The following is a 21,906-nucleotide window of genomic DNA, read 5'->3' on the forward strand; positions in this document are numbered from 1 at the left end:
CTCTCCTCTACTTTGAGTCAGGAGAGACTGACATGCATGTTGCTAATGTTATCTCTCCTCTACTTTGAGTCAGGAGAGACTGACATGCATGTTGCTAATGTTATCTCTCCTCTACTTTGAGTCAGGAGAGACTGACATGTATGTTGCTAATGTTATCTCTCCTCTACTTTGAGTCAGGAGAGACTGACATGCATGTTGCTAATGTTATCTCTCCTCTACTTTGAGTCAGGAGAGACTGACATGCATGTTGCTAATGTTATCTCTCCTCTACTTTGAGTCAGGAGAGACTGACATGCATGTTGCTAATGTTATCTCTCCTCTACTTTGAAGGGCCAGACGTGCTCTGTTATGGGCCAACTGTAATTTGCCTATGTTCTTCTTTAGTAGTTTCTGTAACTGTGCTGAAAGGACATTTTGAAGAGAAGATATCAGAGCAGCACAGTGGGTTTGGGTCGGCACAATAGCGTTAAATTAGTTCAGTTCACAGAGCCTTACAACAGAGCCTCCTGTCACAGCGTCCATTTAAGCACCTTTTCAGCTGCATGTGAACACTTCACTTTGCTCTACTGTTCCATCAGAGGTTCAAAGAGAAGCAGATTAAAGAGAACCGCAGTACCAGGGGTTTCATCAGTGTCTGATGGATCTACGGTAGCTAGCTAGGTAGTTCTATTCAACTGTTGGAATTTGAGTTTGACTGTGACAGATCTGGGTAAGAAGGGAGACAGAGAAAGGGTGTGAAGAGTCAAATTCACATTTTCAACCCAAATATCCAACTTGGAGTGGGGCCTCACTGTAAGAGCCAATCAGAAGCTGGGAGTAATGGTTAATAATGACCTGTACAGCCGGTCTCTGAGGGTGGGGCCTCACTGTAAGAGCCAATCAGAAGCTGGGAGTAATGGTTAATAATGACCTGTACAGCCGGTCTCTGAGGGTGGGGCCTCACTGTAAGAGCCAATCAGAAGCTGGGAGTAATGGTTAATAATGACCTGTACAGCCGGTCTCTGAGGGTGGGGCCTCACTGTAAGAGCCAATCAGAAGCTGGGAGTAATGGTTAATAATGACCTGTACAGCCGGTCTCTGAGGGTGGGAGCTCACTGTAAGAGCCAATCAGAAGCTTGGAGTAATGGTTAATAATGACCTGTACAGCCAGTCTCTGAGGAGTGAGTTGGTAAAAGCTTTTCATCTATTCCGTTTCACATTTGTGTAACTGTAGTTAAATACTGTACCTGATATATTTAAGCAATAAGGCACGAGGGGTGTGGTATATGGCCATTATACCACGGCTCAGGGCTCTTCTTAAGCACGACGCACAGCCCTTAGCCGTGGTATATTGGCCATATACCACAAACCCCCGAGGTGACTTATTTCTGTTATAAACTGGTTACCAACGTAATTAGAGCAGTAAAAATACATGTTTTGTCATAGCCATGGTACATGGTCTGATATACCACGGCCGTCAGCTAATCAGCATTCAGAGCTCGAGTCACCCAGTTTCTAAAACAGAATATAATATATAATATAACCATCAGGTAATCATTAACAAACCTTCTCCCTACATGAGGTGTGATAAGTATTACTGTGTGTTTTGGCGTGTGGAGGCTGATTTCCCGTAGCTAGTCATTTACCTTGTTGACTGTAGTTTTCCCTAATCATTTGTTCACACACTTCCAATAAATCCTGACAGACAGACTAGGTAAAGTGGGATTGGGATGGGGGTCGGGAGCGTGGGCATGCCTGTCCGTTTAGTGATAGAGAAGATCAAAGGCATCCCATCCAATATCAAAGCATTAGGAGAGAGAGAGAGAGAGAGAGAGAGAGAGAGAGAGAGAGAGAGAGAGATCCCCCGTCCATGTCAATCTCCTCTGTCTTCAGTTCAGTGAACAGTGGAATTAATGAGAGATATCAGGCACACCCCAATGCTGGTCCATTTTACATTACCTCAGGTAAGTACTGTGTCTTCCTCTCCTGCCTCTCCCTCTATCTCTCTCTCTCTCTCTCTCTCTCTCTCTCTCTCTCTCTCTCTCTCTCTCTCTCTCTCTCTCTCTCTCTCACACACACACACACTGTCTCTCTCTCTCTCTCTCTCTCTCTCCTCTCTCTCTCTCTCTCTCTCTCTCTCTCTCTCTCTCTCTCTCTCTCTCGTCTCTGTCTCTGTCTCTCTCTCTCAATTCAATTTAAGGGCTTTATTGACATGGGAAACATGTTTACATTGCCAAAGCAAGTGAAATATATAATAAACAAAAGTTAAATTAACAATACAAAATTAACAGTAAACATTACAAGTTCCAAAATAATAAAGACATTTCAAATGTCATATTATGTCTATATACAGAATTGTTGAAGTTCAAAATTGAAAATAAATAAACATAAAGGCTCCCGAGTGGCGCAGTGGTCTAAGGCACTGCATCTCAGTGCTAGAGGCTTCACTACAGACCATGGTTCGATTCCAGACTGTATCACAACTGGCCGTGATTGGGAGTCCCATAGGGTGGCACGCAATTGGCCCAGCGTTGTCCGGGTTAGGGTTTGGCCGGGGTAGGCTGTCATTGTAAGTAATAATTTGTTCTTAACTGACTTGCCTAGTTATATAAATATGGGTTGTATTTACAGTGTTTGTTCTTCACTGGTTGCCCTTTTCTTGTGGCAGCAGGTCACACATCTTGCTGCTGTGATTGCATGCTGTTACTCTCCGTAGCACAGCCATTAGTAAGTCAGTCTGATTAGGTGACAGTCAGTGGCAGAGGAAATGTGGAATTATGGCACACAGTATTATTAATGATTCATCCCCAATGTGCACACCAAAGATAATTGAATACATTTGGTCTGTGGATCAGGATCTGTCACAGTCCAGTAGCAACACCTAGCCAACCATTTACACAGACTAATAATATGACTGCTTCATTCAAATCCTTCTGCTGTAAGTAGATAGGGCCAAGCGAATCAGGTGGAGAATTTACAAATCCAATCTCCTTTAAATCTACATTTGAAATTGAGAAAAATATGAAATAAATACAAATTCATCCAAATGCAACAACAACAAAAACATTAAGCGCTTAAAATGTCAACGATAATGTGGTGAGAATACTTTGTGACATTTCTAAATGGAAGCAATCTGAGAACAAGAGGTTGAGAGCGTCGGGCTCAGTCGCTCTTTCTCCCAATCCTCTACCTCTCATAGAAAGACAGTTTCTATCTAATCTAACCAACATCCACTCCATGGTGACTGACTGAACGACTCCTCTGTTTCTGACGCTCTCCCCTTCTGGCTCCAATATCTCTGTCAGAATCAGCTGAAGGATGCTGTGACCTGTAGAATCTCTTTGAAGGAGAGCAACCACATCAGAAAACCAATGACCTGGTGTTGGACAGCCTGTGTACTCACAGTGCAATGCATCACAAGACAGAGTTCAGACTCTGAGCACTGAAGTGAATAAGCATGCCGTTCAGAGCTGTGCGGTGAGTGGCTGTAGCACTACAGAGAAAGAACGTTGCTCCAATTCAACCGTCAGTGTTCTGTCAACAAAAGATTCAATGAACATCTTTGAAGCCTTTCACTTGATGCTCTTTCTGTCACGACTTGACTGTGACTTATGAGTAGTCATTCATCTATAATGCTGTAGATTGTGTCAGAAAGTCTTGGTGTTTACTCTCTAAATGTGTATTTATATCCATGTGCAGTATGTTTCATATACAGTGTAACTCACTTATAACAAATGATTGACTTGAATTTTTTACCTACATGAATACAAGAAGCATACAAAAGAGGTTACTTCCTGGCATCCTGATCGTGAAAGCCATAATATTTTCCTCGTGAGTTACTGAAAACCAAACACACACCACCAGCACTGATTCTCAATGCCTTCTATTCTTCCATATGATGTATGTGTGCTTATCTTTCAGGTGATGTGAGACGCAGCTGCTGTGTTTCAACTGCATAATGAAACAGCTTCTTGGTGTAACAGTGACACTGAGCAGAGATTCTAGGGTCATGATATTACTCTGACATGTTTGAAACGTGACGAGAACGGGATACATGCCAGTGCTTTTGATAGCCAGAGGCGTTTGCAGCTGGTGTGGTATGCGCATCAGGGCTTGATAACTATAGCTGGTGGAGTTTTCCCCAAAATGGCTGAGACCTCTCATAGCAACGTTATGGATCAAGTAGATGCTGAATGAGATATGGGACTATGCTGATTGGAATATTATGACGTGTAACCAGGAAATACATCCAACCAACCACAATACAATCATTTGTTTCATAAAGATAAACAATAATTTATTAACATTTCCTTTGCAAATATCACAAGTAGCACACATTGACCTGCCTATGAAGTTACCAACTACCGATTACTTGAAATAAGACGATAAACACTGAGCAAAGATAGAAGAACAGTGTACAATGAAAAGCACCCGTTTGAAGCACCATCAAATGCTAGAAATGACTGTTAGGTGAAGTATAATACCTTAGAGACAATAACATGTGTTATTTTTGACAATACAAAGAGATCTTCAGACAGGTCCGAAAATATGCAGAATAGACTAATAAATGTACAATAATTGAAAATAAGCAATAAAAAATAATAAATATGTTTTGTATTTATAAATTACATTTAATGTATTCATGGAGCAATCAAATCACTTCAATTAATTATTTAATCAGTAAGCAATTAACTTTTTTCATTAGTGATACTAATTTACCATTGATGAGAAACATTGAGATCACTTTTGCAGTGAGATGTTGGGGCAAAACTGTTGACTAGTGAACCTTTCCTTCAAGATTGCTTTAAACTGAGAAACTGAAAGCCTCTGAGACACCACTGAATTATTGACATTCTCAGGACTTTTGAATTTTCCAAGAGAACTCTGAGTTGACATTTTCAGAAATGATGAAAGGTCCTTCAGAGATGTAGTGGTGTCCAGCTTGGCATATTGAATGGGTCTGAGAGGCTTGTGCAATTATATGGTCGATCCTCAGTAAAAGACAAGGAAGATTCTGCACAAGAGTCAAGTTTCTGTTCTCAGGTGTACGGTACATTTCTGACCACTACAGTTAATCACTGCCATGCTGGATAAACAATGCAAACATGATAACGTGCAACGATGTCTTTGACTTCCATGATGATGTGGTTTACAGAGAATTCTGATTATGATAGAAACATGTTTGATGACAGCATAAATGAGCAACTGCAGAAAACATATCACAGTACATCGACAACCAGTGTAAAAAAAAACATTTTACAAAACGTTATTGAGTTTACAAACTGTGAAAAATATAGGATTTTCCCCATTATAAAAAATGCCACATTGAACGAGGCAAGTAAGGTCATACCGCATGGACGCGATGAGAGAGAGAGAGATGGGGCAAGGTTGTCCCTAGACACTGCTCTGAGGTCAGTTGTGCATTATCGTCCAAATGGTTAACGCCCGACCCGGGTAGTTTTAAATGATCCTAGATCTGTGTGTACAGGGTAACTTCTACCCGGAGCTGTGGTCCTATACTGTAGTAACAGACAGGAAGGCATTGTGTACTGGTTTAGTCCCCTGGTCCTCAGGTGCTCTGGCCCCGTGACTCATTAGTTCCTGGATGGTCATCCAGTTATCCAGGATCTTCTTGTTGCGTTTCTTCATCATCTTCTTGTGGCTGAGTTCCAGGATGTTGACCTCTTTACGGCCCTCGGCCCCGCTCCCAGGGCCCTCTCTAAGACACTCTAGCCGGCTCCTCTGCATGTACTCCCTCCTCCTCCTCTGCTCCCTGGCTCTGGCCAGCTGCTGCTTCCTCTCCTCTTTACTCCAGTACCGCCCCATCTTCATCTCTGACATAGCGTCGTCGTCCGTGGTCATCCCTCCACTACGCTCCTCCCTGATCCTCAGCGCCCGTTCTCGTAGAATCCGGTCCCTCGCTGGTCGCCGGGCTACATACTTCGTCCCGTCGGCTCGAACTTTGACCTTCCACTCGAGGCGTGGTTCCCCCGGGCGGGCGGAGCGGTCCCGGCAGACGCTGAGGAGGCTGAGCTGGGACTGGGAGTAAGTCTCCAGACTGGAGGACTGCTGGAGGAGCTGCTGCATGTAGCTCTGAAGGTGTCTGGCGTGGGCTGGAGAGGCACCCTGCCCCTGCTGGGGGGCTGTGTGGTAAGGGGACGGGTAGGGAGGGACCCTGCGTGGCCCCCGGTGGCTCCTGGTGCGGTCGCAGCGCTCGTCGTCTGCAGGCAGGGCCGGGTCTGACTCAGAGGGGGAAGGGTTGGACTGGTCGGGGCTGCTGGAGATGACCGTGGTTCCAGGGCTGGGGTTGGGATCCTGTCGGCTGTGCGAGGGGGTCCCGGTCGAGGTCTCACTCAGGAGCTCTCTGAAAAGAAGATTAGAAGAATACATTATTATCCATTTTCTATAATAGAAACGTCAGACCCAGGATTGGAACCGGCAACCCCCCAGCTGCTGGCCCACCTTTCTAATCTCAAGGCTAAAAAGGGCTTAATAAAACACATTTGATTGATTGTCTACATACCTGTCTGGGATGGGTTTGGAGATGGACTGGCTGGAGGCTGCCATGGTGCTCCGGAGGTTCTTCTGGTTGGTGAGGCTGATGCGTCTCTGTAGAGAGTGGTCCGGGGATCTCTCCATGCCTAGAGGAGTGGACCTGGCACTCTCAGCCGTGTTATAGGCACTGGAGCTGTCCTTGTCCCCCCTTAGCTTGTCGCTGTCCCACTGCCTCTCCCCTGGATGCTCGTTGATATCGGCCAGCTTGGCATGCTGCTCACGCCCATGTTTGGGGCTTCGTCCTGGGGAGCACATAGGGGTGCAGGGGGGATCCCTCTGGTTCTTGCGGAGCTGGTGGGCCTGCATGATGTTCTGACACTCCAGCTCAATACTCCTCAGCTCCTCGTTCAACATCCTCAGCTCCTGTTCCATCCCTCCACTACCACTGACCCCCACCCCGCTCTGCTCCGTCAGGCTGCACTCGATGGTGCTTCTCCTGCTATAGTACACACCACACTCCCCGCTGTTACGGATCTGGCACTTGAGCTCCAGGAGCTGCTGGAAGTGGCTGTCACACTCCAGTCCTAACCCCACTCCGCCCTCACCCTCTTGGGCTTGGATCAGACCCCTGGGTCCCTGGGTGTCCGAGGGCACCACCACCCTCCTGCCCAGCCCCTGGCCATGCTTGGCCCTCCATCGGTCTCTCAAGCCCTGGGCAGGCCTCCGGTGGACACGGGCTAGGAGGACTTCCTGTTCGGAGCTCTCCTCGTTGCGCCCCATGCCGCTGTCTTTGTCCTGAGTATTGGAGGAACACGTGGCCGTGTCTGTCATGACATCATCCTCCTCCAGCTGCTTGGCCTGGAAAGATAACAAAGAGTTGTGGTAGAGAAGATGGAACATATTCTATAATACTAGAGCCTATCAACATGCATCAGCCCAAATCATAGCACCAGCTCTTAAGCATTTAGGATAGCAATACCTGGACATGTGTATTGTCTAGAATAGCAATACCTGGACATCTGTACTGTCTAGAATAGCAATATCTGGACATGTGTATTGTCTAGAATAGCAATACCTGGACATGTGTATTGTCTAGAATAGCAATACCTGGACATGTGTATTGTCTAGAATAGCAATATCTGGACATGTGTATTGTCTAGAATAGCAATATCTGGACATGTGTACTGTCTAGAATAGCAATATCTGGACATGTGTATTGTCTAGAATAGCAATACCTGGACATGTGTATTGTCTAGAATAGCAATATCTGGACATCTATACTGTTAGAATAACAATATCTGGACATCTATACTGTTAGAATAACAATATCTGGACATGTGTATTGTCTAGAATAGCAATACCTGGACATCTATACTGTCTAGAATAAGCAATATCTGGACATGTGTATTGTCTAGAATAGCAATATCTGGACATCTATACAGTTAGAATAGCAATATCTGGACATGTGTATTGTCTAGAATAGCAATACCTGGACATGTGTATTGTCTAGAATAGCAATACCTGGACATGTGTATTGTCTAGAATAGCAATACCTGGACATCTATACAGTTAGAATAGCAATATCTGGACATCTATACAGTTAGAATAACAATATCTGAACATCTATACTGGTAGAATAACAATACCTGGACATCTATACTGTTAGAATAGCAATATCTGGACATCTATACTGTCAGAATAGCAATATCTGGACATGTGTATTGTCTAGAATAGTAATATCTGGACATGTGTATGTCTAAAATAACAATATCTGGACATGTGTATTGTCTAGAATAGCAATATCTGGACATGTGTATGTCTAAAATAACAATATCTGGACATGTGTACTGTCAGAATAGCAATATCTGGACATGTGTATTGTCTAGAATAGCAATATCTGGACATGTGTATTGTCTAGAATAGCAATATCTGGACATCTATACTGGTAGAATAACAATACCTGGACATCTATACTGTTAGAATAACAATATCTGGACATCTATACTGTTAGAATAGCAATATCTGGACATCTATACTGGTAGAATAACAATATCTGGACATCTATACTGTTAGAATAGCAATATCTGGACATCTATACTGTTAGAATAGCAATATCTGGACATCTATACTGTTAGAATAGCAATATCTGGACATCTATACTGGTAGAATAACAATATCTGGACATCTATACTGGTAGAATAGCAATATCTGGACATCTATACTGTTAGAATAACAATATCTGGACATCTATACTGTTAGAATAGCAATATCTGGACATCTATACTGTTAGAATAACAATATCTGGACATCTATACTGTCAGAATAACAATATCTGGACATCTATACTGTTAGAATAGCAATATCTGGACATCTATACTGTTAGAATAGCAATATCTGGACATCTATACTGTCAGAATAGCAATATCTGGACATGTGTATTGTCTAGAATAGCAATATCTGGACATGTGTATTGTCTAGAATAGCAATACCTGGACATGTGTATTGTCTAGAATAGCAATACCTGGACATGTGTATTGTCTAGAATAGCAATATCTGGACATGTGTATTGTCTAGAATAGCAATATCTGGACACGTGTATTGTCTAGAATAGCAATATCTGGACATCTATACTGTTAGAATAACAATATCTGGACATCTATACTGTTAGAATAGCAATATCTGGACATCTATACTGTTAGAATAGCAATATCTGGACGTCTGTACTGTTAGAATAGCAATATCTGGACATGTGTATTGTCTAGAATAGCAATATCTGGACATGTGTATTGTCTAGAATAGCAATATCTGGACATGTGTATGTCTAAAATAACAATATCTGGACATGTGTATTGTCTAGAATAGCAATATCTGGACATCTATACTGGTAGAATAGCAATATCTGGACATGTGTATTGTCTAGAATAGCAATATCTGGACATGTGTATTGTCTAGAATAGTAATATCTGGACATCTATACTGGTAGAATAGAATATCTGGACATCTATACTGGTAGAATAACAATACCTGGACATCTATACTGTCTAAATACAATATCTGGACATGTGTATTGTCTAGAATAACAATATCTGGACATCTATACTGGTAGAATAACAATATCTGGACATCTATACTGGTAGAATAACAATATCTGGACATCTATACTGTTAGAATAGCAATATCTGGACATCTATACTGTTAGAATAACAATATCTGGACATCTATACTGGTAGAATAACAATATCTGGACATCTATACTGTTAGAATAACAATATCTGGACATCTATACTGTTAGAATAACAATATCTGGACATCTATACTGTTAGAATAGCAATATCTGGACATCTATACTGTCAGAATAACAATATCTGAACATCTATACTGTGAGAATAGCAATATCTGGACATCTATACTGTTAGAATAGCAATATCTGGACATCTATACTGTTAGAATAGCAATATCTGGACATCTATACTGTCAGAATAACAATATCTGAACATCTATACTGTTAGAATAGCAATATCTGGACATCTATACTGTCAGAATAGCAATATCTGGACATGTGTATTGTCTAGAATAGCAATATCTGGACATCTATACTGGTAGAATAACAATACCTGGACATCTATACTGTTAGAATAGCAATACCTGGACATCTATACTGTCAGAATAACAATATCTGGACATGTGTTTTGTCTAGAATAGCAATATCTGGACATCTATACTGTTTAGAATAGGCTGTTCTCACCGGCTCCTCTCCTCCTCCTGTCTTCTGCGCCTCCTCATTCCTCCTCTCCTCTAGGATCTCCATCTTCAGCTCCTCCAGGAGTTCATTGTGCTCCTCATCCAGCCATGCCTCCTCTGGTCTGGTCACCAGGAGAACGATACTCCTGGACTCCTCATTGGACAGGAGAGTGAAAGCTTCCTGCCGGTCCTGTACGTTACAGCCATTGATCTGGTAACACGCACGTAAAGAGATGAGACAATACATAGTCCACACATAGTGATTAAGAAAGAGATCCTCTTACTGTCTGTTACACTAACTGACAACTAAACTCCATCACAGAACAAGAATTCATGAAGAAATTATGTAAAACACATACATAAACAGGTTAGAAAGTACTGTATCTAGTACACAAAGATATTAGAAAGTTCTGTATATAGTACACAGAGAGATAAGAAAGTACTGTATCTAATACACAAAGATATTAGAAAGTTCTGTATATAGTACACAGAGAGATAAGAAAGTACTGTATCTAGTACACAAAGAGATGAGAAAGTACTGTATCCAGTACACACTCACTCACATATTGTACATACAGCAATTAAACTCCTGACTGACTGACGAAACCATCCCCCTTTAAATGACTCCCTTCCGCCTCTATACAGTGCACATCACAGTCATTCACTTAACTCCTCCATCACAGAAGATGGAGTGTTTGAGGAAACCATGCCCCTTTTAATCTCCCCCTCCACCTCTCCGTCTCTCTGAGAAAAGCACCTCCAGTCAATTATGAATTCACACTTTCACAGGCAGGCAGAGGATGTCTGGTCTGCTCTGTGTCCTGTCTCTACTCTGCATTGATTAAAGAGGGAGGGCAGTGGAGGCCAGCCACGGCCATGGGGGAGGGAGAGAGGGGGAGAGGGGGAGAGGGAGAGAGGGGGAGGGGGAGAGAGGGGGAGAGGGAGAGAGGGAGAGAGGGAGAGAGGGGGAGAGGGGGAGAGGGAGAGAGGAGAGAGAGAGAGAGAGAGAGAGAGAGAGAGAGAGAGAGAGAGAGAGAGAGAGAGAGAGAGAGCTGCACGGTGTTCATGAAAGACCAGCGGAGCCCTGCGCCCATCCAGACATACAATTAACTGTACTGTGACAGGTGGCGTTCATCTTTCCCCTGCAGAGTAATGGGCTTGTCACAGAGAGATAATGGGACCCAGAGAACACCAGGGCTCAGCCCTCCAATCAGAATACAACAGGGGCTTAGCCCTCCAATCAGAAGAGACTGTGCAGTGTCTGGGTCCACCAGTCACTTTACATCATTACTGCTACTACTGGGGAGTGTAGAAATCACTGACTACTACTTCTAATATCTGTTCACACCTAACACAGCTAACACACCTAACACAGCTAGCACACACACACACACACACACACACACACACACACACACACACACACACACACACACACACACACACACACACACACACACACACACACACACACACACACACACACACACACACACACACACACACACACACACACACACACACAGGTATCACTGTGTCTGACCCGCCAGGTGGCTCTACAGCTCTCAGAGAGAGAGAGAGACCCGCCAGGGAGGATGTGGTGCTGCTGTGTGAAAACAACACTAAGGACTTTCATTTCCCAGCTTAAGTGTATCCATTAAATATGCATATGATCTGTAGCCCCGAGACAACAACAGCTCTGCTCCTAGAAGAGAGCTTTACAGGTGCCTTTGAGTGTGTGTGCGTGCGTGCGTGCGTGTGTGTTTGTGCGTGCGTGCGTGCGTGCGTGCGTGCGTGCGTGTGTGTGTGTGTGTGTGTGTGTGTGTGTGCGCATGTGTGGTTGCGGTCATGTAATTGGTCTTGAGATGAAAATATGTACCTGTAATATTCGATCTCCTTCCCTTATGCGGCCGTCCCTGGCAGCGATGCTGTTGGGTCCAACCTGAACAAACAAAACAACAAATCAATCCAGACGCCATACAGACACACAAGTTACTACTGTTGCCATGTCACTGTCTGCTAGAACAGGCAGCTGGATACACAAGTTACTACTGTTGCCATGTCACTGTCTGCTAGAACAGACAGCTGGATACACAAGTTACTACTGTTGCCATGTCACTGTCTGCTAGAACAGGCAGCTGGATACACAAGTTACTACTGTTGCCATGTCACTGTCTGCTAGAACAGGCAGCTGGATACACAAGTTACTACTGTTGCCATGTCACTGTCTGCTAGAACAGACAGCTGGACACACAAGTTACTACTGTTGCCATGTCACTGTCTGCTAGAACAGGCAGCTGGATACACAAGTTACTACTGTTGCCATGTCACTGTCTGCTAGAACAGACAGCTGGATACACAAGTTACTACTGTTGCCATGTCACTGTCTGCTAGAACAGACAGCTGGATACACAAGTTACTACTGTTGCCATGTCACTGTCTGCTAGAACAGGCTGCTGGATACACAAGTTACTACTGTTGCCATGTCACTGTCTGCTAGAACAGACAGCTGGATACACAAGTTACTACTGTTGCCATGTCACTGTCTGCTAGAACAGACAGCTGGATACACAAGTTACTACTGTTGCCATGTCACTGTCTGCTAGAACAGACAGCTGGATACACAAGTTACTACTGTTGCCATGTCACTGTCTGCTAGAACAGGCTGCTGGATACACAAGTTACTACTGTTGCCATGTCACTGTCTGCTAGAACAGACTGCTGGATACACAAGTTACTACTGTTGCCATGTCACTGTCTGCTAGAACAGACAGCTGGATACACAAGTTACTACTGTTGCCATGTCACTGTCTGCTAGAACAGACAGCTGGATACACAAGTTACTACTGTTGCCATGTCACTGTCTGCTAGAACAGACAGCTGGATACACAAGTTACTACTGTTGCCATGTCACTGTCTGCTAGAACAGGCAGCTGGATACACAAGTTACTACTGTTGCCATGTCACTGTCTGCTAGAACAGGCTGCTGGATACACAAGTTACTACTGTTGCCATGTCACTGTCTGCTAGAACAGGCTGCTGGATACACAAGTTACTACTGTTGCCATGTCACTGTCTGCTAGAACAGACAGCTGGATACACAAGTTACTACTGTTGCCATGTCACTGTCTGCTAGAACAGGCTGCTGGATACACAAGTTACTACTGTTGCCATGTCACTGTCTGCTAGAACAGACAGCTGGATACACAAGTTACTACTGTTGCCATGTCACTGTCTGCTAGAACAGACAGCTGGATACACAAGTTACTACTGTTGCCATGTCACTGTCTGCTAGAACAGACAGCTGGATACACAAGTTACTACTGTTGCCATGTCACTGTCTGCTAGAACAGGCAGCTGGATACACAAGTTACTACTGTTGCCATGTCACTGTCTGCTAGAACAGACAGCTGGATACACAAGTTACTACTGTTGCCATGTCACTGTCTGCTAGAACAGACAGCTGGATACACAAGTTACTACTGTTGCCATGTCACTGTCTGCTAGAACAGACAGCTGGATACACAAGTTACTACTGTTGCCATGTCACTGTCTGCTAGAACAGACAGCTGGATACACAAGTTACTACTGTTGCCATGTCACTGTCTGCTAGAACAGCGCTGGATACACAAGTTACTACTGTTGCCATGTCACTGTCTGCTAGAACAGCGCTGGATACACAAGTTACTACTGTTGCCATGTCACTGTCTGCTAGAACAGACAGCTGGATACACAAGTTACTACTGTTGCCATGTCACTGTCTGCTAGAACAGGCAGCTGGATACACAAGTTACTACTGTTGCCATGTCACTGTCTGCTAGAACAGGCAGCTGGATACACAAGTTACTACTGTTGCCATGTCACTGTCTGCTAGAACAGACAGCTGGATACACAAGTTACTACTGTTGCCATGTCACTGTCTGCTAGAACAGGCAGCTGGATACACAAGTTACTACTGTTGCCATGTCACTGTCTGCTAGAACAGACAGCTGGATACACAAGTTACTACTGTTGCCATGTCACTGTCTGCTAGAACAGACAGCTGGATACACAAGTTACTACTGTTGCCATGTCACTGTCTGCTAGAACAGGCTGCTGGATACACAAGTTACTACTGTTGCCATGTCACTGTCTGCTAGAACAGACAGCTGGATACACAAGTTACTACTGTTGCCATGTCACTGTCTGCTAGAACAGACAGCTGGATACACAAGTTACTACTGTTGCCATGTCACTGTCTGCTAGAACAGGCAGCTGGATACACAAGTTACTACTGTTGCCATGTCACTGTCTGCTAGAACAGACAGCTGGATACACAAGTTACTACTGTTGCCATGTCACTGTCTGCTAGAACAGACAGCTGGATACACAAGTTACTACTGTTGCCATGTCACTGTCTGCTAGAACAGACAGCTGGATACACAAGTTACTACTGTTGCCATGTCACTGTCTGCTAGAACAGGCTGCTGGATACACAAGTTACTACTGTTGCCATGTCACTGTCTGCTAGAACAGACAGCTGGATACACAAGTTACTACTGTTGCCATGTCACTGTCTGCTAGAACAGGCTGCTGGATACACAAGTTACTACTGTTGCCATGTCACTGTCTGCTAGAACAGACAGCTGGATACACAAGTTACTACTGTTGCCATGTCACTGTCTGCTAGAACAGACAGCTGGATACACAAGTTACTACTGTTGCCATGTCACTGTCTGCTAGAACAGGCAGCTGGATACACAAGTTACTACTGTTGCCATGTCACTGTCTGCTAGAACAGGCAGCTGGATACACAAGTTACTACTGTTGCCATGTCACTGTCTGCTAGAACAGACAGCTGGATACACAAGTTACTACTGTTGCCATGTCACTGTCTGCTAGAACAGACAGCTGGATACACAAGTTACTACTGTTGCCATGTCACTGTCTGCTAGAACAGACAGCTGGATACACAAGTTACTACTGTTGCCATGTCACTGTCTGCTAGAACAGACAGCTGGATACACAAGTTACTACTGTTGCCATGTCACTGTCTGCTAGAACAGGCAGCTGGATACACAAGTTACTACTGTTGCCATGTCACTGTCTGCTAGAACAGGCAGCTGGATACACAAGTTACTACTGTTGCCATGTCACTGTCTGCTAGAACAGGCAGCTGGATACACAAGTTACTACTGTTGCCATGTCACTGTCTGCTAGAACAGGCAGCTGGATACACAAGTTACTACTGTTGCCATGTCACTGTCTGCTAGAACAGACAGCTGGATACACAAGTTACTACTGTTGCCATGTCACTGTCTGCTAGAACAGACAGCTGGATACACAAGTTACTACTGTTGCCATGTCACTGTCTGCTAGAACAGACAGCTGGATACACAAGTTACTACTGTTGCCATGTCACTGTCTGCTAGAACAGACAGCTGGATACACAAGTTACTACTGTTGCCATGTCACTGTCTGCTAGAACAGGCAGCTGGATACACAAGTTACTACTGTTGCCATGTCACTGTCTGCTAGAACAGGCAGCTGGATACACAAGTTACTACTGTTGCCATGTCACTGTCTGCTAGAACAGGCAGCTGGATACACAAGTTACTACTGTTGCCATGTCACTGTCTGCTAGAACAGACAGCTGGATACACAAGTTACTACTGTTGCCATGTCACTGTCCAGCTGGATACACAAGTTACTACTGTTGCCATGTCACTGTCTGCTAGAACAGGCTGCTGGATACACAAGTTACTACTGTTGCCATGTCACTGTCTGCTAGAACAGGCAGCTGGATACACAAGTTACTACTGTTGCCATGTCACTGTCTGCTAGAACAGACAGCTGGATACACAAGTTACTACTGTTGCCATGTCACTGTCTGCTAGAACAGGCAGCTGGATACACAAGTTACTACTGTTGCCATGTCACTGTCTGCTAGAACAGACAGCTGGATACACAAGTTACTACTGTTGCCATGTCACTGTCTGCTAGAACAGGCAGCTGGATACACAAGTTACTACTGTTGCCATGTCACTGTCTGCTAGAACAGACAGCTGGATACACAAGTTACTACTGTTGCCATGTCACTGTCTGCTAGAACAGGCTGCTGGATACACAAGTTACTACTGTTGCCATGTCACTGTCTGCTAGAACAGGCAGCTGGATACACAAGTTACTACTGTTGCCATGTCACTGTCTGCTAGAACAGGCAGCTGGATACACAAGTTACTACTGTTGCCATGTCACTGTCTGCTAGAACAGACAGCTGGATACACAAGTTACTACTGTTGCCATGTCACTGTCTGCTAGAACAGGCAGCTGGATACACAAGTTACTACTGTTGCCATGTCACTGTCTGCTAGAACAGGCAGCTGGATACACAAGTTACTACTGTTGCCATGTCACTGTCTGCTAGAACAGACAGCTGGATACACAAGTTACTACTGTTGCCATGTCACTGTCTGCTAGAACAGGCAGCTGGATACACAAGTTACTACTGTTGCCATGTCACTGTCTGCTAGAACAGACAGCTGGATACACAAGTTACTACTGTTGCCATGTCACTGTCTGCTAGAACAGGCAGCTGGATACACAAGTTACTACTGTTGCCATGTCACTGTCTGCTAGAACAGACAGCTGGATACACAAGTTACTACTGTTGCCATGTCACTGTCTGCTAGAACAGACAGCTGGATACACAAGTTACTACTGTTGCCATGTCACTGTCTGCTAGAACAGGCAGCTGGATACACAAGTTACTACTGTTGCCATGTCACTGTCTGCTAGAACAGGCAGCTGGATACACAAGTTACTACTGTTGCCATGTCACTGTCTGCTAGAACAGGCAGCTGGATACACAAGTTACTACTGTTGCCATGTCACTGTCTGCTAGAACAGGCAGCTGGATACACAAGTTACTACTGTTGCCATGTCACTGTCTGCTAGAACAGGCAGCTGGATACACAAGTTACTACTGTTGCCATGTCACTGTCTGCTAGAACAGACAGCTGGATACACAAGTTACTACTGTTGCCATGTCACTGTCTGCTAGAACAGGCAGCTGGATACACAAGTTACTACTGTTGCCATGTCACTGTCTGCTAGAACAGGCAGCTGGATACACAAGTTACTACTGTTGCCATGTCACTGTCTGCTAGAACAGACAGCTGGATACACAAGTTACTACTGTTGCCATGTCACTGTCTGCTAGAACAGACAGCTGGATACACAAGTTACTACTGTTGCCATGTCACTGTCTGCTAGAACAGGCAGCTGGATACACAAGTTACTACTGTTGCCATGTCACTGTCTGCTAGAACAGACAGCTGGATACACAAGTTACTACTGTTGCCATGTCACTGTCTGCTAGAACAGGCAGCTGGATACACAAGTTACTACTGTTGCCATGTCACTGTCTGCTAGAACAGACAGCTGGATACACAAGTTACTACTGTTGCCATGTCACTGTCTGCTAGAACAGGCAGCTGGATACACAAGTTACTACTGTTGCCATGTCACTGTCTGCTAGAACAGGCAGCTGGATACACAAGTTACTACTGTTGCCATGTCACTGTCTGCTAGAACAGGCAGCTGGATACACAAGTTACTACTGTTGCCATGTCACTGTCTGCTAGAACAGACAGCTGGATACACAAGTTACTACTGTTGCCATGTCACTGTCTGCTAGAACAGGCAGCTGGATACACAAGTTACTACTGTTGCCATGTCACTGTCTGCTAGAACAGGCAGCTGGATACACAAGTTACTACTGTTGCCATGTCACTGTCTGCTAGAACAGACAGCTGGATACACAAGTTACTACTGTTGCCATGTCACTGTCTGCTAGAACAGGCAGCTGGATACACAAGTTACTACTGTTGCCATGTCACTGTCTGCTAGAACAGGCAGCTGGATACACAAGTTACTACTGTTGCCATGTCACTGTCTGCTAGAACAGGCAGCTGGATACACAAGTTACTACTGTTGCCATGTCACTGTCTGCTAGAACAGACAGCTGGATACACAAGTTACTACTGTTGCCATGTCACTGTCTGCTAGAACAGACAGCTGGATACACAAGTTACTACTGTTGCCATGTCACTGTCTGCTAGAACAGGCAGCTGGATACACAAGTTACTACTGTTGCCATGTCACTGTCTGCTAGAACAGGCAGCTGGATACACAAGTTACTACTGTTGCCATGTCACTGTCTGCTAGAACAGACAGCTGGATACACAAGTTACTACTGTTGCCATGTCACTGTCTGCTAGAACAGGCAGCTGGATACACAAGTTACTACTGTTGCCATGTCACTGTCTGCTAGAACAGACAGCTGGATACACAAGTTACTACTGTTGCCATGTCACTGTCTGCTAGAACAGGCAGCTGGATACACAAGTTACTACTGTTGCCATGTCACTGTCTGCTAGAACAGGCAGCTGGATACACAAGTTACTACTGTTGCCATGTCACTGTCTGCTAGAACAGGCAGCTGGATACACAAGTTACTACTGTTGCCATGTCACTGTCTGCTAGAACAGGCAGCTGGATACACAAGTTACTACTGTTGCCATGTCACTGTCTGCTAGAACAGACAGCTGGATACACAAGTTACTACTGTTGCCATGTCACTGTCTGCTAGAACAGGCAGCTGGATACACAAGTTACTACTGTTGCCATGTCACTGTCTGCTAGAACAGGCAGCTGGATACACAAGTTACTACTGTTGCCATGTCACTGTCTGCTAGAACAGGCAGCTGGATACACAAGTTACTACTGTTGCCATGTCACTGTCTGCTAGAACAGGCAGCTGGATACACAAGTTACTACTGTTGCCATGTCACTGTCTGCTAGAACAGGCAGCTGGATACACAAGTTACTACTGTTGCCATGTCACTGTCTGCTAGAACAGGCAGCTGGATACACAAGTTACTACTGTTGCCATGTCACTGTCTGCTAGAACAGGCAGCTGGATACACAAGTTACTACTGTTGCCATGTCACTGTCTGCTAGAACAGGCAGCTGGATACACAAGTTACTACTGTTGCCATGTCACTGTCTGCTAGAACAGACAGCTGGATACACAAGTTACTACTGTTGCCATGTCACTGTCTGCTAGAACAGGCAGCTGGATACACAAGTTACTACTGTTGCCATGTCACTGTCTGCTAGAACAGACAGCTGGATACACAAGTTACTACTGTTGCCATGTCACTGTCTGCTAGAACAGGCAGCTGGATACACAAGTTACTACTGTTGCCATGTCACTGTCTGCTAGAACAGGCAGCTGGATACACAAGTTACTACTGTTGCCATGTCACTGTCTGCTAGAACAGGCAGCTGGATACACAAGTTACTACTGTTGCCATGTCACTGTCTGCTAGAACAGGCAGCTGGATACACAAGTTACTACTGTTGCCATGTCACTGTCTGCTAGAACAGGCAGCTGGATACACAAGTTACTACTGTTGCCATGTCACTGTCTGCTAGAACAGACAGCTGGATACACAAGTTACTACTGTTGCCATGTCACTGTCTGCTAGAACAGGCAGCTGGATACACAAGTTACTACTGTTGCCATGTCACTGTCTGCTAGAACAGACAGCTGGATACACAAGTTACTACTGTTGCCATGTCACTGTCTGCTAGAACAGGCAGCTGGATACACAAGTTACTACTGTTGCCATGTCACTGTCTGCTAGAACAGGCAGCTGGATACACAAGTTACTACTGTTGCCATGTCACTGTCTGCTAGAACAGGCAGCTGGATACACAAGTTACTACTGTTGCCATGTCACTGTCTGCTAGAACAGGCAGCTGGATACACAAGTTACTACTGTTGCCATGTCACTGTCTGCTAGAACAGGCAGCTGGATACACAAGTTACTACTGTTGCCATGTCACTGTCTGCTAGAACAGGCAGCTGGATACACAAGTTACTACTGTTGCCATGTCACTGTCTGCTAGAACAGACAGCTGGATACACAAGTTACTACTGTTGCCATGTCACTGTCTGCTAGAACAGGCAGCTGGATACACAAGTTACTACTGTTGCCATGTCACTGTCTGCTAGAACAGGCAGCTGGATACACAAGTTACTACTGTTGCCATGTCACTGTCTGCTAGAACAGACAGCTGGATACACAAGTTACTACTGTTGCCATGTCACTGTCTGCTAGAACAGGCAGCTGGATACACAAGTTACTACTGTTGCCATGTCACTGTCTGCTAGAACAGACAGCTGGATACACAAGTTACTACTGTTGCCATGTCACTGTCTGCTAGAACAGGCAGCTGGATACACAAGTTACTACTGTTGCCATGTCACTGTCTGCTAGAACAGACAGCTGGATACACAAGTTACTACTGTTGCCATGTCACTGTCTGCTAGAACAGGCAGCTGGATACACAAGTTACTACTGTTGCCATGTCACTGTCTGCTAGAACAGGCAGCTGGATACACAAGTTACTACTGTTGCCATGTCACTGTCTGCTAGAACAGGCAGCTGGATACACAAGTTACTACTGTTGCCATGTCACTGTCTGCTAGAACAGGCAGCTGGATACACAAGTTACTACTGTTGCCATGTCACTGTCTGCTAGAACAGGCAGCTGGATACACAAGTTACTACTGTTGCCATGTCACTGTCTGCTAGAACAGGCAGCTGGATACACAAGTTACTACTGTTGCCATGTCACTGTCTGCTAGAACAGGCAGCTGGATACACAAGTTACTACTGTTGCCATGTCACTGTCTGCTAGAACAGGCAGCTGGATACACAAGTTACTACTGTTGCCATGTCACTGTCTGCTAGAACAGGCAGCTGGATACACAAGTTACTACTGTTGCCATGTCACTGTCTGCTAGAACAGGCAGCTGGATACACAAGTTACTACTGTTGCCATGTCACTGTCTGCTAGAACAGACAGCTGGATACACAAGTTACTACTGTTGCCATGTCACTGTCTGCTAGAACAGGCAGCTGGATACACAAGTTACTACTGTTGCCATGTCACTGTCTGCTAGAACAGGCAGCTGGATACACAAGTTACTACTGTTGCCATGTCACTGTCTGCTAGAACAGGCAGCTGGATACACAAGTTACTACTGTTGCCATGTCACTGTCTGCTAGAACAGGCAGCTGGATACACAAGTTACTACTGTTGCCATGTCACTGTCTGCTAGAACAGGCAGCTGGATACACAAGTTACTACTGTTGCCATGTCACTGTCTGCTAGAACAGACAGCTGGATACACAAGTTACTACTGTTGCCATGTCACTGTCTGCTAGAACAGGCAGCTGGATACACAAGTTACTACTGTTGCCATGTCACTGTCTGCTAGAACAGGCAGCTGGATACACAAGTTACTACTGTTGCCATGTCACTGTCTGCTAGAACAGACAGCTGGATACACAAGTTACTACTGTTGCCATGTCACTGTCTGCTAGAACAGGCAGCTGGATACACAAGTTACTACTGTTGCCATGTCACTGTCTGCTAGAACAGGCAGCTGGATACACAAGTTACTACTGTTGCCATGTCACTGTCTGCTAGAACAGACAGCTGGATACACAAGTTACTACTGTTGCCATGTCACTGTCTGCTAGAACAGGCAGCTGGATACACAAGTTACTACTGTTGCCATGTCACTGTCTGCTAGAACAGGCAGCTGGATACACAAGTTACTACTGTTGCCAT

The 21,906-nt window shown here is 44.8% G+C and overlaps 1 protein-coding gene across 1 annotated transcript in view; it reads right to left on the reverse strand.

Moving 5' to 3' along the window:
- Positions 1–3,246: 3,246 nt before the first annotated feature.
- LOC106594226 (PDZ domain-containing RING finger protein 4) overlaps positions 3,247–21,906 on the reverse strand; it is a 113,895-nt gene continuing 95,235 nt past the window's right edge. The window contains exons 5-8 of the mRNA XM_082977861.1: positions 12,095–12,157; positions 10,220–10,426; positions 6,503–7,332; positions 3,247–6,343 (exon numbers count right to left, since the gene is read on the reverse strand). Coding sequence (XP_082833987.1) covers positions 5,494–6,343; positions 6,503–7,332; positions 10,220–10,426; positions 12,095–12,157 — 1,950 coding nt within the window. The 3' untranslated portion in view covers positions 3,247–5,493. The remainder of the gene's footprint in view (positions 6,344–6,502; positions 7,333–10,219; positions 10,427–12,094; positions 12,158–21,906) is intronic.

This window comes from Salmo salar, chromosome 07 (assembly GCF_965601325.2).
Source record: "Salmo salar chromosome 07, fSalSal1, whole genome shotgun sequence".
NCBI classification, from domain to species: Eukaryota; Metazoa; Chordata; class Actinopteri; order Salmoniformes; family Salmonidae; genus Salmo; species Salmo salar.